Source organism: Mixophyes fleayi, chromosome 9, assembly GCF_038048845.1.
Source record: "Mixophyes fleayi isolate aMixFle1 chromosome 9, aMixFle1.hap1, whole genome shotgun sequence".
In the NCBI taxonomy this organism is placed as follows: Eukaryota; Metazoa; Chordata; class Amphibia; order Anura; family Limnodynastidae; genus Mixophyes; species Mixophyes fleayi.
The window spans coordinates 94404671-94421871 of NC_134410.1; the positions used below are offsets into that span (position 1 = coordinate 94404671).

Here is a 17201-nt window from a genome sequence, read left to right on the forward strand (position 1 = left end):
ATCTCTATATGTGGAGAATGTATTGGGCTAACTCTGCCATGTATCAGTTATATTATATACAATACTAAATATTGAGAACTAAACAAACGATACGCTGTCATTAGGCAGAACATGGTCAATCTCTGCTACTCTATTTTGACACTTATGGACTAATTTGTGCCGCATATTCCCACAAAAAGATCTTATATCAGTGACTTTCCTCTAGGAAATACTATAAATTTCGATCGGCTCCACCACTGGGTCAACTTTCAATTTTTAAACTCTATATTTCTCAACACTACAATCTCTTTTTTTATATTTCGCTTTTTTATTAGTGTGGTATATCTGCATATACCTTTTTTTAATGTATACCAATAAAAATTATATGTATTAATTCATTATTTCACTACTTATATGTACCTGGAGTGCTTATTTAGGTCATTATTCTTTTTTCCTTCTTCGGACTGTGGTAAATGTTTGCACACATGACCTTAGCACCCCCCCACAATATAGGATATCTATTAGTGAGGTAGGGTACTATCCTGTGCGGAGCGGTTTCTCCCATTCCCCTTTCCCCATCTCTGTCTATGATATTACTTGTCTCACTGAGTGTCTATACTCAGACTCTAGCTCCTGCACGGATTTGACAATAATTTTCTAATTTTAGATTAATTATCAATTGATATACCACCTGTATAACTATACAAGAATAATATTTCTATATATATGGATATACTGTAACATTCTGGGCAACTGATTTTTATACAATACCAGCATTGCACTATTTGTTTGCTAATGCTGACCATTTAAAAAGATAATAAATATTTATCAACTAAACCAATATTTAATCTATTGTCTCATCCATTGATATACTCCTCCCAAACGGGTTTCTCATTCCCCTGAAGTGTCTTCTTAATTTTTGCTCTTAAAAACACGAGCAACCTATCCCCTCTCTGTAGAATTTAACAATGGCAACGTTTAACCTCAGAGCAGATCTCAGTAAGAGATGTGATAAGTGGAAAGACAACCTTGGATCTATTTTTCCAGATCAAGACATATCCAATACCAGCCCTAATAATGATCCTTGGTTGGAAGACTTGAACCAATTAAAAACACTAATGCATAAACAAAGTAAAATATGGTGGAATATTACCACCACTGAAAACTATATAAAACAAATGATTACTCCACGAGGTCTGAGACCTAAGATATTTCCCACATATGAGTTAGCTACTAAGGAACTAAAATCAGAATGGGAAACGGCTCTCCTAAAATGTTCTAAGGAATTGATGCAAATTATTCTAAAGCATGATAATCTTTTATTAGAATCATACTCACGAGACATTGAACAACTTAGTCTTAAATTGAAAGAGTATGAAACAACAGACTTATTCCAGAAGACATATGAAAGATATAAACAAGATTTAGATCGACTTGAGGACAATCTTATCGAAAAGAAAAAATCTAAATTCAATCGCGATCAAAGAGACTATGCGAATGGTCGCATTTTCAAGTGGAAACATCAGTCCATTGGAAAAACTGGACGAAACATATTCACCAGTCCTGAATCGTCGGAATTAGAATCCTCAGACAATGATAACGTTAATCCTTTTAATAGGAGCAGAACTCCATCTAGAACTAGGAGAAATACCAACAAAAATACTTTTTTAGGGGAAACTCAGAGATCTCTAGGGGAGGACACCGGTGGAATAAACGCATTAGGAGGGGACACAAGAAATCTACGCGATCGCTCACGAGCTCCTTGGAGGGGCAAATATCAATACAACAGAAAATACAGGGGCAAATGAACGATCCCTTACAGATAATCAACCTATCAGACAGAATTTTAAACGACTCCCATATAAAACTACTGAGTTATGGTTTGACATTCTCACCAGTGAATAATTTTGACCGCTTTAGATGGGAAAAAGATCTCCACCTTTTTACAAGGAAATTACGCCTTAACAAATTTTTCAATAGTAATGAACCTATCAACTCACAAGAACCCACAAGAGACACCACCTCTGCCTCGGTGGTCACCAGAGAAGATACTGACAGATTCCACAATACTTCTATATCCATTCCAGAAGGAATAGATATTAATACAAATCTAGTAATACCAATAAGTAATGCCAATTTGGAGGAGGAAGATAACACAGCTCTGTCTATTTTAGAACATCTCTTAGAGGAACAAATTGATAGGGTAATTACACCCAACCCAATCTCTAGACCTACGTGTAAAAAAAGATCTACCTTTTGCCCTCATGATAATATCAGCCCGCAAATAAAAGTTTTTGAAAATATGGTATCACGTGATCTAGACACCTTAAAACTCAAATCTATGAAGAACAAAAATAGGAAATGGGATAATTTAAAAAGAGATGAAAGACGAGCTATTCAAGAAATTCAATCTTGGCAAGATGTGGTTATTAAACCATCCGATAAGGGTGGAAATATAGTGATTTGGCCTATCACCATGTATAAGGAAGAAATGCAGAAACAACTAGGAGACAAACAATGTTATAAACTACTTTTCTCTAATCCTTTAAACGATTTCAAATCTATATATGATCGAATGATCAAAAGAGCTCTAGATAGTGGAACAATCTTGAAATCAGAATTTGAATTCCTAAGTATTGACAATCCCAAGATACCAACAATATACCTACTGCCTAAGATCCATAAAAATGCTATGAAACCACCCGGAAGACCTATCCTTTCTGGTATAGGAGGTCTGACCGAACAAGCTAGCATCTTTATTGACCTACATTTGCGTGATTATGTCACTTCCTTACCCTCCTATGTAAGGGACACCACAGACATTCTTAAACTTTTAGATGGTGTCTTTTTGGAACAAGATCTTTGGCTTATTACAATGGATGTAGAGTCACTGTATACCAGTATCCAACACGAAGTGGGTATTGATGCTGTCAAGTTTTTCCTACAGGCCAACGACAATCCCACATTTAGCCTTTTTTTGATTGAACTTCTTGAATTTGTATTGAAGAGAAACTTTTTTGTTTTTGATAATAGGTTTTACCTCCAGATACAAGGGACAGCAATGGGGGCGGCTTGTGCCCCCACCTTTGCCAATCTTTACTTGGGCAGATGGGAGAGGGAGACTGTTTTCTCTGATCAACTTAATAAATATACGGATAGTATAACTGTTTGGATGCGTTATATTGACGACATCCTGATTATGTGGAATGGCAAGCAAGAAATGTTTGTAGAGTTCGTAGAAACTCTCAACAACAACCCTAATAACTTACGCTTAACATATGAAATGCACCAGGAACATGTCAACTTTTTAGATTTGACAATTAGGAAAATGCCAGATGGCAGAATTGCTACCGATTTATTCCGCAAAAAAACAGCAACCAACAGTATACTACACAGTGAAAGCTCCCACTTCCCACCTGTTATAAACAATATCCCCAAGGGAGAATTCCTGAGATTAAAACGTAATTGCTCTAACCCCTCTGATTTTAAGCAAAGATCTGTAGAATTGAGTTCGAGACTGGTGCAACGAGGCTACAGTAAGAGACTCATTAAAAGAGCATTCAACCAAGCCAATTCTGAAGATAGGAGCAAATTGATGTATGGCAAGATTAGATCTAAGAATGATAAGAAAACCAGAATTGTAGGCAATTTCTGCTATGAATGGAAGGAGATACAAAATATTATACAACAATACTGGCCTATTCTACTATCAGATACAGATCTATTCAAGATTTTGGGACCAAGACCTGATTTTAGTTGGCGCAGATCACCTAATTTAGGTGACAAATTGGTGAGAAGCCATTTCTCAATGGGCACCCCCATTCCATCAATTAAAGGATCTCACAAATGTGGTCATTGCAAGGCATGTCCTTATATGGAAAAAACTAGGGACATTTCTGATAGATATGGTAGGCAACATCAAATTGAACAGTTCATCAACTGCACCACTAAATGTGTGATATATGCCCTAAAATGTCCGTGTAACTTGATCTACATAGGCATGACCAGTAGAATGCTCAAAAACAGACTATTAGAACACATTGGCTCAATTAGGAATGCATCTACAGATAAAGATAAATTTAAACAACTGACATCAGTGGCACGACACTTTCTCCACAAGCATGAAGGAAATCCCCAAAGCCTGAAAGCTTTTGGGATTGAACAAATTAGGATGGGCATCAGAGGAGGCGACGTTACCAAGCAACTCCTACAGAGGGAAAGCCGATGGATATTTTTATTGAACTCTATAATGCCATCTGGTCTAAACGAAAATACCAGTTACACTAGTTTCCTGTAGGAATCAGTAATACCTTTGCCTCTATATTTGAATCTTATGAGGCAACATGTGTACTGCACAATAGATTCTAAATTTTATTCTTAGAACATACTTTTAGATCATAATGTGACCGACTTCAATCTTATGATGCCCGTACCAATAACCCAATATAATTGGATTTGGCCTTCATCCATTTCGATGTTAGCCATCTTGCATATCACGCATTGTACATCTTTATTATTTATTATATACTATATATTGGACCTTTCTGTGAAGGAACAGCAGAAGACTTTTTGGACAGGTTAATCGAACCTGATGAATAATTTAATTACATACATAATTATAATTAAAAAAATTTTCTTTTTATTCACTTTTTTCACGTCACAGACTCAATATATAATCAGCATCACTTCTTATCTTCAACATCTGTTTTCGTTTTTATATTTTTTGTTCCTTTACACTTTTTTCACCTGACCAATAGTATTGGTCCCTAACTCACCTGGTAATACCCATACAATTTAGTTGATTATATTATTTTGCACTAATAACAATATAATAAAATATATAACACATAACAAAAGAAAATAAATAAACAAATAAAAAATAAAAAATAAAAAATAAATAATAAAAAATGACAAAATAAATAATAAATAAAAAATAATAAAAAATAAAAAACAAAAAACAAAACAAAATACAAAAGGCTGTTCACCAGAAAACTGTAAACAATACAATCCATAAAATTATAAAATGAATTATAATAAATAAACACACAACATTGACATGTTTCATCACACTTTATTTTTCATCATCAGACTGATTTTCTATTAAATGCTTAATAAATAAATATTCAGGTAAACCCCTACATGTATCCTATACATGATTTGAGTGACAAGTAACTTATGATGACATATGAACAAACACACACAAGTGGTCCTATATTTAGTAACAATTACAACATATTCCGCTTTACTTTAAACAATTTGAACCAATTATAATGTAGGATACTTATATGCGTGACATGCCAAATTTATATCTGGATACAATGATATTTTAAACCTACCTAATTGTCCTGAATAAAATCCCAATATAATGCTATGCATGCTTTCAATAGATCTCCGTTAGGAGTGATGTAATCCACAAATGAAACTGATTGGCTCTCAGTAGTATAAAAGTCCCTCACTATCAGTAGCCCAGTAATTCCATGATTAAGCAATAGCGAAACGTACGTCGGGGTGACGTCACGCCGAGTGACATCAGACCCGGAAGTAGGCGGAGCCGACCGCGGCGTCCTGCCGCTAACACAGATCCATAACTGATATACAGACTCCTTTACAAATCTCTCATTAGCGCTATCTAGACTCGCTACCCAGTACAATAGATTTATGCATTAGCGTAAGGGAACATATTATTAGCGACTTAGCGTTCTTATTAGAAGACTTATGGTATAGAGACTATTACAATCTCTGTATGTGGGAAATACTCCAGGCAAATACTGCCATCTATAGCCCAAACTATATATAATACCAACTCTTGAGAGCTATACAGGCGACATGCTGTTGCTAGGCAGAATATATCTAAGCTAGATTCTTTGATAAATACTCTTATTATATTTGCCAATCTAACACAGCAGACTAATAAAATATCATATTATTAGCAACCTAGTGCCTCAATGAGGAAACCATTGGCATAGAGATTATCTATTCAATAAGAGTTACCTAACTATTCCTAGAAACACTATCTATCAGCCTAAATAGGTGTACACAAATGATAATTAGCCATTAGATTTTTGGCTACCCTGTGACACAATAATTAGGGCCTGTGCTTTATGAATCTCCAACATTAGCCAAGATACATGATAATCTAACATAATCTCTATATGTGGAGAATGTATTGGGCTAACTCTGCCATGTATCAGTTATATTATATACAATACTAAATATTGAGAACTATACAAACGATACGCTGTCATTAGGCAGAACATGGTCAATCTCTGCTACTCTATTTTGACACTTATGGACTAATTTGTGCCGCATATTCCCACAAAAAGATCTTATATCAGTGACTTTCCTCTAGGAAATACTATAAATTTCGATCGGCTCCACCACTGGGTCAACTTTCAATTTTTAAACTCTATATTTCTCAACACTACAATCTCTTTTTTTATATTTCGCTTTTTTATTAGTGTGGTATATCTGCATATACCTTTTTTTAATGTATACCAATAAAAATTATATGTTTTAATTCATTATTTCACTACTTATATGTACCTGGAGTGCTTATTAAGGTCATTATTCTTTTTTCCTTCTTCGGACTGTGGTAAATGTTTATAGACTGTACATATTAATGTATATATATTGTAACAAAGAGGCATTTATCTGACAAAATGCAGAGAAAGCATACAAGCAGAGTAAAACAATGGTGCAGTAATGCACCTAGATTGATGATAAACCAGGTTCAACCTTATGCGTGACAAACAATAGTTTAAGTTTGGTTAACTAACATGGTTTAAAAGATCCTTCCTCTCAGCAAACAGACAGGGTGTGTCTGTTAGTGTGTGTGTCACCTGCCCATCAAGCTAAGGCTGGGGGAGGAGTATCATGTATAAAAGCTTGCTTGTATAATTTGTTCAGTGAGACCAATGCTGGGGAAGTAGGCTGGTCCTTAGAGAGCTGGTCTATGTCTAGCTAGTGTGTATGGTTGCCACAATTGCTGTGATACGCATATGGTGTCAAATACATTTTTCCATCCTGACAATAAAGGTGCATAAAGGAAGAAGTTGATCGCGTGGGCTTCAGCAGTAGCGAGCTCTTGCCACAATATATATATATATATATATATATATATATATATATATAATCACTATACATAATGCAAACGCATTTGCAACATAATTGAATATATGAAATACATTTGTTCCTTTTGACTGGGGCATTAATTTCAACAAATAAGACTACTATTATAGTGGTCTGTGGTGAGGGGACCAGAGATAAAAAGTATAGTAACTTATCCCCTATAAGTGTGAGAAAAGAGGTTTTTTGGGTCATTTTGTTTCAATTTGTATAAAAAATCATTTAGAAATGTGCACAACTGGGCCCAGGAGACATAATGCACACGTTTATGCACAAATATGCCAGTTGGTATGGGAATTGCATGGACTGGTTCATTAAGGTGCTAGCATCTGTGTGGGATACACAGTTTTCCACCTTCTCATGAGAGGAGCTGGGCAGATTGGGCATTTCTAGCGAAATGCAAGTGGGCATATGAATATGTTTCATATAATGCCCACATTTCATTTTGATGCACAAGATACCTAATTAACATTTAATGGGTGATGAGGGGGGTGAGGGTATTTTCATAGGAGTGCTTTTTCTCCCTGTAAAAATTTACTTTTTGTTAAGCAACCAGAGAATATGCACAAATACCCATGTAATATGATATTCAAACATAAAAAAGTTGCACATTTAATAAATGTACCTCTTGATTAATTGGTTTGGTTGGGTGAGCACCTCCTCACATGATACAATTTATTGCAGGATAGGTGAAGATAGTCCAATTCCTGAGGAGACCTAAACCCCCTTTCTTTTGTTGTTATTATTATTATTATTATTATTATTATTATTATTATTATTATTATTATATTAAATTAATTTAAAACATAAAAGTTTTTGAAATGAGTTGTATAATGGGAGAAAATAAAAAATATCAAATTAATGAAGCGTGTGATGCTTAAATGCTGTATTTTAAAATTGACATTTTCCGTTGTTCCTCTGTGAGCATTTGCAGCAGATTCCACATTCATACAAAAATTGGCACAAACTGTAATGTGAGAGTTCATCTATACATGAGCTAGGTCGATAAATAGTTGCAATAGCCCTAAATATAAATCCAGGGGAGTTTTCTTCTAATGCTTCTTGTTAATAGTATAATCACTGTGATTTTATTGGTCATATATTGCCCAGTTGACCAAAAAAATAATTTCTTGTTTTGTTTTCTGTGAATTTTCAGACTACATGGATAGTATGTGTCATCTCTCTCTTACATAAAATATTTATTTATTTATGTACTTTGTATGTCTTCTCTACCTTGGTTTTGTCATTGCTATATAAAATTGTTTATAATACTTATTTTCTCTTATACCCCCTCAGATGAGTTTAAATCCTTCATGAGACGCTTACCCAGCAGCCACTTCCTGAGTATTGGAGCCATTCACCAGCATTGGGGAAATGATTGGGAATTGCAAAGTCGTTACAAACTGCTTCAGAGCTCACTAGACATACAACGCCAAAAGATGCAACATACAGCACGAAAGTTATTCGGCCTTAGCCTTCGCTGTCGACATAATCCCACTCACCAGCTACCCAGAGAAAGGTACATAGGTCTCGCTGCTTGACATGTAAAAAACAGACTGAAAGTTTATGTTAAAAATACTACTGTAACATTATTATCAACCACACCCTACATATGTGTATATATTAGAGATGCTCTCTGACCCCCGTCAACTGGTTTTGGTTGTGGCTCGGTATTGGCTTTGTGTTTTGGTTTTGGTTTTGGCAAAACCGCCCCCATGTGTTTTGGTTTTGGATTTTTTAGAAAAACATGCTAAAATCACATATATTTGCTCTTTTTCTGCTCCTACATTATTCTTAACCTCAACAACACTAATTTCAAGTCATCTTGCACCTCACAGATTTTATATATATATATATATATATATATATATATATATGTAGTGATATATATGTATATATATATATATATATATATATATATACATATATATATCAAATATATATAAGCCTAGCCGTGTGTGTTAGTGTGTGTGTGTGTGGAAAAAACTATTTTCTCAGAAAGGGCTCATGCAATTGACCTGAAATTTGGTATACTGACATTATTTGACAAAAAAAATTATAATAGTGAAGTCAGTAAACTTCCATCATCCCCCCTTCCCCCCGTGGGAGGGGTAGTAAAGGCTAAATTTACCAGTTGAGGGCTCAAACTCTTGACCGTGTGGGTATTTATTTACCAGAGCCTGTGTTTGGTCATGGACAATTGTATGTCACATTTTCACGAGTACGGAGAAGCAGTGATGTGAAAGTGCAGGTTATGAATACTGTCCTTCAAGGAAGACTGATTGAGCACAGCGATAAAGTGTTTAGCAGAAACGTTGTGTATCGAGGGGTTTTAGAACAGTAAGACTATGGAGATTAAGGATGTGGCGATGAAGATGAAAACCACGTTAAAAAAGGGTGCTTACATCGGGAAGTAACGCTCTTCCCCTGAGGAGGCTTGGCCTAGCCCCAAATGCATGACAAGAACCTTTTTAACACCTTAAGTAGCTTGATTTGACTAGAATGCATGAGTATCATGCACGGGTTAACTTGTGTATATATATATATATACCTCCCCTCTAGCTGTGCATTGAGCTCACTGAGTAACTGTGATTATTGTTTACTATTCTGTGCTGTCTCACCTCGTATTGTAATCTTGTCTGTCCCTGTACGGCACCGCGGACACCTAGTGGCGCCCTATAAATAAAAATTAATAATAATAATAATAATATATGCATAGTGGCGGAACTACTTCCGCTAAAACTGGAACGTATGCAGTCTATTACACATGACTTACACACATATAGCTGTATTCTGTTTACCAGTTGGAAGAGATTAATCATTTCAACCCAAAATCTATAGTCATATATTAACAAATTCTATTTAAAAAACATTGATTAAATATAGATTATTTTTTTTGCATGGAGTCAGATTCCAAAGTATTCCTCTTTTAAAGTTAGGATGTAAGGAGGCATTGCCATGGCTAAAGAGACCAAAGGGTTTATTATCAAATATAAACCAATACTTTATAGTCTGATATTAAATGTGAGATACAATTTCCTACTTACAAATGGGTACACTATACTGTAGTCATCCATAGCTAAGAATTAATTGGAGAAGCCATGCTGTTTTCAATGCATTTGATTAGTTTAACTGGCATTGTTTAAGTCCCATGATATGGGTATTTCTTAGGTTGTATTTGTTCATTGCATATCAGTAATCTTTTGAGAAGCCTTTTCCTCAGGACACTAAAGACCCTGTGTCACAAATTATACCAATTTTAGGGTTAATACAAACCTGCAAGGTATAATTTAAAAAACACTCACTTTGTTTTATTTTACGAAGTTTCGATCTGTATTTGGAATTTCTGTCCGTAAGACACATAATTTAATCAATATGTCTGTGTGTAATAAACAGACACTATTTCATTGTCATTTTTAGGTGCCACTTATAATATGTGTGTTTTCATATATTGGCACAATTATTTATAGGGTTAGAATGTAATATATGAATGTATACAATAAAAAACAAACAAACCTTAAACATTAGTTAAATCATAAACCATGTTTTAACACACAGTATGTATATAAGGAATAAAATACCATAATAACATATCTACTGCAGATTTAGTTATAGTAATGATATGTTTTTTAACATTGTGTTATAAAATGAACCCTGCTTCACAAATGGATAACAAAGGGTCGTTTGCATACTAATATTTAATATTCCATGTCAATATAATTGTCTTGATTAAATGTATTTAACTGAGCGTGTTTGGTGTGAGAATACAATATTTGCACACATGAACGCTCTCTCTGCTTGTGTTGACAAACTTAATTACTTATATATTATATATTTGTTTCTCTCATTTCAGAACAATTCAGCAGTGGTTGGCTCGAGTGCAGTCCCTACTTTACTGCAATGAAAATGGTTTCTGGGGCACATTCTTGGAAAGTCAACGTAGTTGTGTGTGCCATGGAGGTAGCATGCTTTGTCAGAGACCCATTCCGTGCATTATAGGGGGAAACCAAAGCTGTGCAATGTGCAGTATGGCTAACATCTCACTCTGTGGCTCATGTAACAAGGGTTATAAATTATACCGGGGTCGTTGCGAGGCACAGAATGTAGATTCAGAGCGCAGTGAGCAATTCATGAGTCTGGAGACAGAGTTGGACTTCCAAGACCAGGAGCTCCGTTACCTTTTGCAGAAGATGGACTCCCGTCTTCATGTGCACACTACTTTCATTAGTAATGAAATTCGATTAGACACCTACTTTGATCCACGCTGGAGAAAAAGGATGTCCCTCACCCTCAAAAGCAACAAAAATCGAGTTGAGTTCCTCCACATGGTTATTGGAATGTCTATGCGGATTTGTCAGGCCCGGAACACCACTCTGGATCCTAGCTTCTTTGTATATGTCAACCCATTTAGTGGGAGCCATTCAGAAGGATGGAGTATGCCTTTTGGAGAACATGGTTACCCTAGATGGGAGAAGACACGTCTTCAAAGCAGCCAGTGTTTTAATTGGACTCTCCTACTAGGCAACCGCTGGAAGACCTTTTTTGAGACTGTACACATTTACCTACGCAGTCGTACACGCCTACCTTCACTTCTGAGGAATGAGACAGGCCAAGGCCCAGTGGACCTGTCGGATCCTACAAAACGCCAATTCTATGTGAAGATATCTGAAGTCCAGTTGTATGGGTACAGCTTAAGATTTAACCCAGATCTTTTGCGTAGTGCAGTTCAACAAGTCAATCAGTCATACTCTCAAGGTGGGCAATTTTATTCTTCATCCTCTGTTATGTTGCTTATGTTGGACATTCGGGAGCGAATCAACCGTTTAGCTCCTCCATCCGGACCGGGAAAACCACAACTGGACCTCTTCTCCTGTATGCTGAAGCATCGCTTGAAGTTGACCAATAGTGAAATCATACGGGTCAACCATGCACTGGACTTGTACAACACTGAGATTCTGAAGCAAGCTGATCACATGACACTGAAATTATGTTAACCCTCCCATGCCTTCCTCTGAGTCAGAACATTTATTTTGGAAATCCAGAGGTCAAAACTAATTATATGTACTTTACTTACCTTAGAATCTACCTTATGACCTGACTATGATTATGCTGCAAATGATAAAATTGGAGTATATTTACATACTTCCTTTTAATATTTTTTTGTTTGGGGGGGCGCTAACCTTCACAGCAAGAACCAGCTAGGGTCTTCACAGTATAAGTCCTTTAAACCTTCATCAAGTGTTAAAGACACATCTAAAGATAGACTTATTTACCTTCAAATACTGATTAGGTTATGCTGTCACTCCATTTTTATGATGTGTACAGGTAGAATATTCTAATATTGCTTTTTGCTGAAGCAATTAAGATACACAATTTTCCCATGCTTGTGAGTATTATGGCTTCTTAATTCAGTATAAACCCAAATGTGAACTACACTATACAAATAAGTTGAACTTATTTATCTTCAAATTATAGTCTATTTAACTCCTTTCATGTACTGTAGTGTGTACAGGTGCAGTTATCTAATTGCACTTGATTACTAACCTCAATTTAGGGGAAACATTCATGGTACTTCCCTGGGTTGAAGTTCCCTTTAACTGGGCATAGTCCTTTGAAAGACAAAAACGCTTTTTCCCTCTGATTTCTAATACTTGATGTGATGTTTGATTATTGTAACTAACCCAGGATCTGTATATAGTTAGTCAGGATAGTGTTGTAATTTAAAACAGTGCAAAGCGAAGAAAATTGCATCAAGTGACTGTAAACAAATTAATGAAGGTGCATAGTTGCATAGCATTATTCATTGAGCTCAGCTGTGTCGTGGCTGATATTTTAATAGTAATTTGTCAAACCAAAATTCATCAAGCTATGTAATCACATAGCAGAATATATCATTTTATTGAAACCTACTTATTTTACCCCTGCTTTAGATTTTTAACCTCAATATAATAATTGAATATGCTTTACATAAATTATATCCCTATGTTCGTCCCTATATTTTCTTTTAATGTCCTTATTGTAGTAGCCCGCACAATACTCTTTTGCTTAAACGCTTAAACATTGTCTTCCATCCTACAGGTTCACAGCATATGCCCTTGTGTAGCATTAACTATGTGTAAAAAAATGCTTTACTTCTGTACTGTTCAGTCATATCAAGTAAAACTTTAGTCTTAATAATATCACTATCCATTACTATCCATTACTACATTATATGCATATATAGATGGATGATCCCTGACCTTAGAAGCAATAAGGCCCATTAGTTCCATAGGCATGTTGGTAACTGATGATCAGGGAAAGTGTTATTCTATGTTTTGGGACCAACTTGATGATTCTGGGATGTTTTCACCAATCGCTATTATCATTATATAGTCCTTGCAGTAATTGTCAAAGATTTTAAGTAAATGTGAGTAAAGCAGGCACACCAGCATCTGTATTGTTCAAATAAAGCAAAGATACAATGGTTCATGCAGATAGACCTTAAAGTGAATGGAAGTATGTAGTCATACTCTATGTTAGCATGCTCATTTTCAGGCAGTGCCAAATATGTACTGCTGTTCTAAAAAGAGAGGCACAGTACCTATAATATTATAGACGTTTACAAAATGCACAATCCTTTTCGCTACATAAGTGTTATGCATTGTGTCCCTTTGTTGACCTTTTTATCTAGACTAATTCAGCTTAAGGACATTTGACATCAGACAAGCACTCCTCCAATCAATCCTCATGGCAGTTACCCATCAGTTTGGTTCACTAACCAAGTCTCGAACAAGTCTACCAATCCCATAACTGTATTCATGAAGTGGGTTCACCCATACCAGAGTCAGACAATCACTGCCCTAGGAGGGGGAAGACGTGAGAGAAGCACACAGCTGTGTTCAGAATGCAGCAAGTAGGACTGGGGAGAGATGCTTCAAAAATTAAGTGACCTCCTGCATGAGCCTTGAAAATACCAGCAGTAAAGGGAGTCAACTGCCATAAAAACAAACATTTGCCCCCCTACAAGGGAGAGAATCTTTTTTCTGTATATTAAAACTTGTAATATGTAATATAAAATGATAATAATGATGTTAATTATAAACCAAAAGGAGGATGACAAGCTACTAATTCTGCAAATGCCAGCATGTTCCTCCTTAATGATATAAAATATTGACACACCAAGCTGAGATCTGACTGTGCATGGGATACTGAATGGAGTGGTGGGTGAAAGTGTTGTGTTTGACATTAGAGCTCAGAACTAACTAACCAGTTATGTGCTAATGTATCACAAGAGGATACACGAGGATACTAATATATCAGAAATGGTTCTCCTCTTAGATGGGAAGCTTTTCAACTGAAATTATCATTAATCACTTCATGTAAAAAGGAAACATTGTTTCCCATTGACTGTTGTGGTGTTCTAATATTCAATACCAGCCTAAAGTTTGATGATTTCAAGTAGACGTTATTCTCAACACAGTTTTTAAGTTTGTTTCTTTTGGCTTTTTTTGTTGTTAAGCCTGACAAGCAGTTTCATGAATAGTTCTGGTTTCATATTAAAGCTGGGGAGATAACTGATGTAAAAGATGGTGTAGGCAGTGCTGAATGTGTTTACAGGTCGAAACCTATTATATTCACAATGACGGGTTTCTGGGAATTTGAGAGCCACATCCATCTGTTGGAAGTCCACAGGAGGCCAACGAGTTGTCTGCTCAACTTTTTTTTTGCAGCAGAGCAGATAAATAACTACAATGTGCAGTGAGAGGGGAATTTTCACAGTACTATAATGAAACTTCAAGGGAGTACATATTATTGTGTAGAAAATTCTAAAGGCAAATCTGAGAAGAGGGAAAGAAGTAAAGTGACATGATATTACTGTTAATGATTGGTTCATTTTTTTTCTTTTAGACATGTATACAGCTGCTTTCTGATTGTGGGTTATGAATGTGCCTACTTTTCACAAACATGGATGAGATTATTTAAATGAGATTCAAGGTAGAGATGACACAATTGGAACCTGTATTTCCTGTTTAGTGGGGTGCTGCAGAGCAATTTTCTCTCAAAAAGGGCTTTTTTCGGCATGAAAACCAGACTCAGCCTATAATTTTAATAGGACACCTTTTGCACCTTTTCAGTTTATATGTATTCAGTTTTCACTTTATACGGGAAAGACCATTTCAACCAATATAATAAAAACATTCAAAAGTGACACGTGGAATAGAGACAGTGCCAATGATTCCTCACTCTCATAACTAAAGTATAATTTAAGCTACACAAAGGATTGGCGAAGAAAAACTACAGCATAAAATGAATTCTTATTATTCTTTATATAATGGCATAATATTCTGCAGTACTGCACATAGGATTTTCTTTTTCAATAAGTCACTTCAGTCCCTGTCCCATTGGTACTTGCAGTCTAATTCTTTACCACTCTGTTTGTCAGAAGCCAGCATGGTTTTGGACTGTGGGAGCAAACTGGAGTAAATTTACGCTAAGGGGTAGGACATGAAAGTCCACACCGATAGCTGTATATGAAGTTCCTAAATTGGGAGTATGAGTGACTTTGAAAAGACTTTTTTATTTTTTCCATATAAACCAGCAAACCTACACAAAAATTGTCATGTAAAGAATATTCACATGTGCTGAATGGAAGGGAACAAATATGCACATTTGTGCAAATTAAAAATAAAGAGTGCTGCACATGGAAAGACATATGTTAACAAATTTATTCATTGGTATGTATTTATGGTTGCCACCAGATCCATTGTAGGGTGACTCACAGATATCAAGTCTATGTAGTCTAAAAGCCTATACTGTAAAATTCATGTTTAGGTGAAGATTTTTTTTCATAGAGCACTAAGTACAATTGATTTATAAATAAACTGTATCAAACTATATTTTATGTAAAAAAAATATATGAAAAAACTATGCTATATATACCTATGCATTATTAATGAAACAAATATGCACAACGGTAATTTATGTAAAAATGTGAGAGTGTCTGTATATCATAAGCAGGATCATTGTACAATTATTGCAATGTAGTTTTCACGTCAATTAACTCTGCTTAGGTCAGGTCTTTAAATAATCAGATTTGTAAACTACTTCATACAATTAAGATGCCTGCCAAAATATCCCAGGACATTTTACTGCATTAACTCAGTTATACTGAAATACAGAGGTCCAAAAACCTTTCTCACGGTTACAGCAAATCAACTGATTATCTGCTTTCACAACAAATGCTATCTGCAGAGTATAATATATGACTGGAGGATAAAGATTATATTTTCAAAACACTGAATGCTAACACTGCTAAAAATAATCTTAAAAGCACATATTCACAGAGAGATCTCTGATAATGTCTTAAATGGTGCTTTAGTTAAAGGCTAAAGCCATCTAAAAGTGGCTAACAGCTCCCCTCGCCATATACCAGAACTTAGATTGTGCCATGCCAGGGACACCCTCAAATTGGCAGAAATTACGCCCACCAGTACTGCAATGATTCCTTACCACATATCAAAAGCCCCAAATTATTCAAACTGGGCAAAGTAACAGATGTTGATTGGACAGACCCACAGTCTGTACAGTCATTGCTAGTGTAATATGGTGACATAGTGATGTCGTAACCCGCTCAACCCCCCTCCCCCCTCCTAGCATTTTTCAAAGCAGAAAGAATAACCTTTGCAGCTCGTAAGGGTTTTTTCTCCTGACCTGTTGAGAAATTCTGGCATGAAATCTAGTTTAGGAAAGGGTGTATGTACTAAAAATAACTTTAAGCTGAAGTTATGGCCTTTAAGGACTGCTAAGACATGGCTAAATAATCGTATCTAAGTTTAATTTTAGATAAGAATCTCACAATTTATCATTGGTCCAATTGAGTCATAGGTTGCAAAACTGGAACTTTCTTATAAAGTCTAACCTTTCAGGGAAAAAACATCATTCTGAATTTGATGCCACCCACATAAAACAAGCTTAAGCTCTTGATTAGATGTTGATCTTCAGATTTTAACTACAATATAAACTTGGAAGCCTTTAAGCTCTCCTCATGTGCCATGGAGCCTCCTGAATTATAGATAGAGAATTTCTGAAAGCATGTGAATGTTAAAATTGAAACAGAG

General features: G+C 35.6%; 1 protein-coding gene across 2 annotated transcripts in view; it reads left to right on the forward strand.

Annotated features, from left to right (window-relative positions):
• The window catches only part of BRINP1 (BMP/retinoic acid inducible neural specific 1), a 236140-nt gene extending 221875 nt beyond the window's left edge, over window positions 1–14265 (forward strand). For both annotated transcript variants that reach the window (XM_075184697.1, XM_075184698.1), the window contains 2 exons: window positions 8401–8623; window positions 10958–14265. In XM_075184697.1, coding sequence (XP_075040798.1) covers window positions 8401–8623; window positions 10958–12098 — 1364 coding nt within the window. In that variant the 3' untranslated portion in view covers window positions 12099–14265. The remainder of the gene's footprint in view (window positions 1–8400; window positions 8624–10957) is intronic.
• The last annotated feature ends 2936 nt before the right edge of the window (window positions 14266–17201 follow it).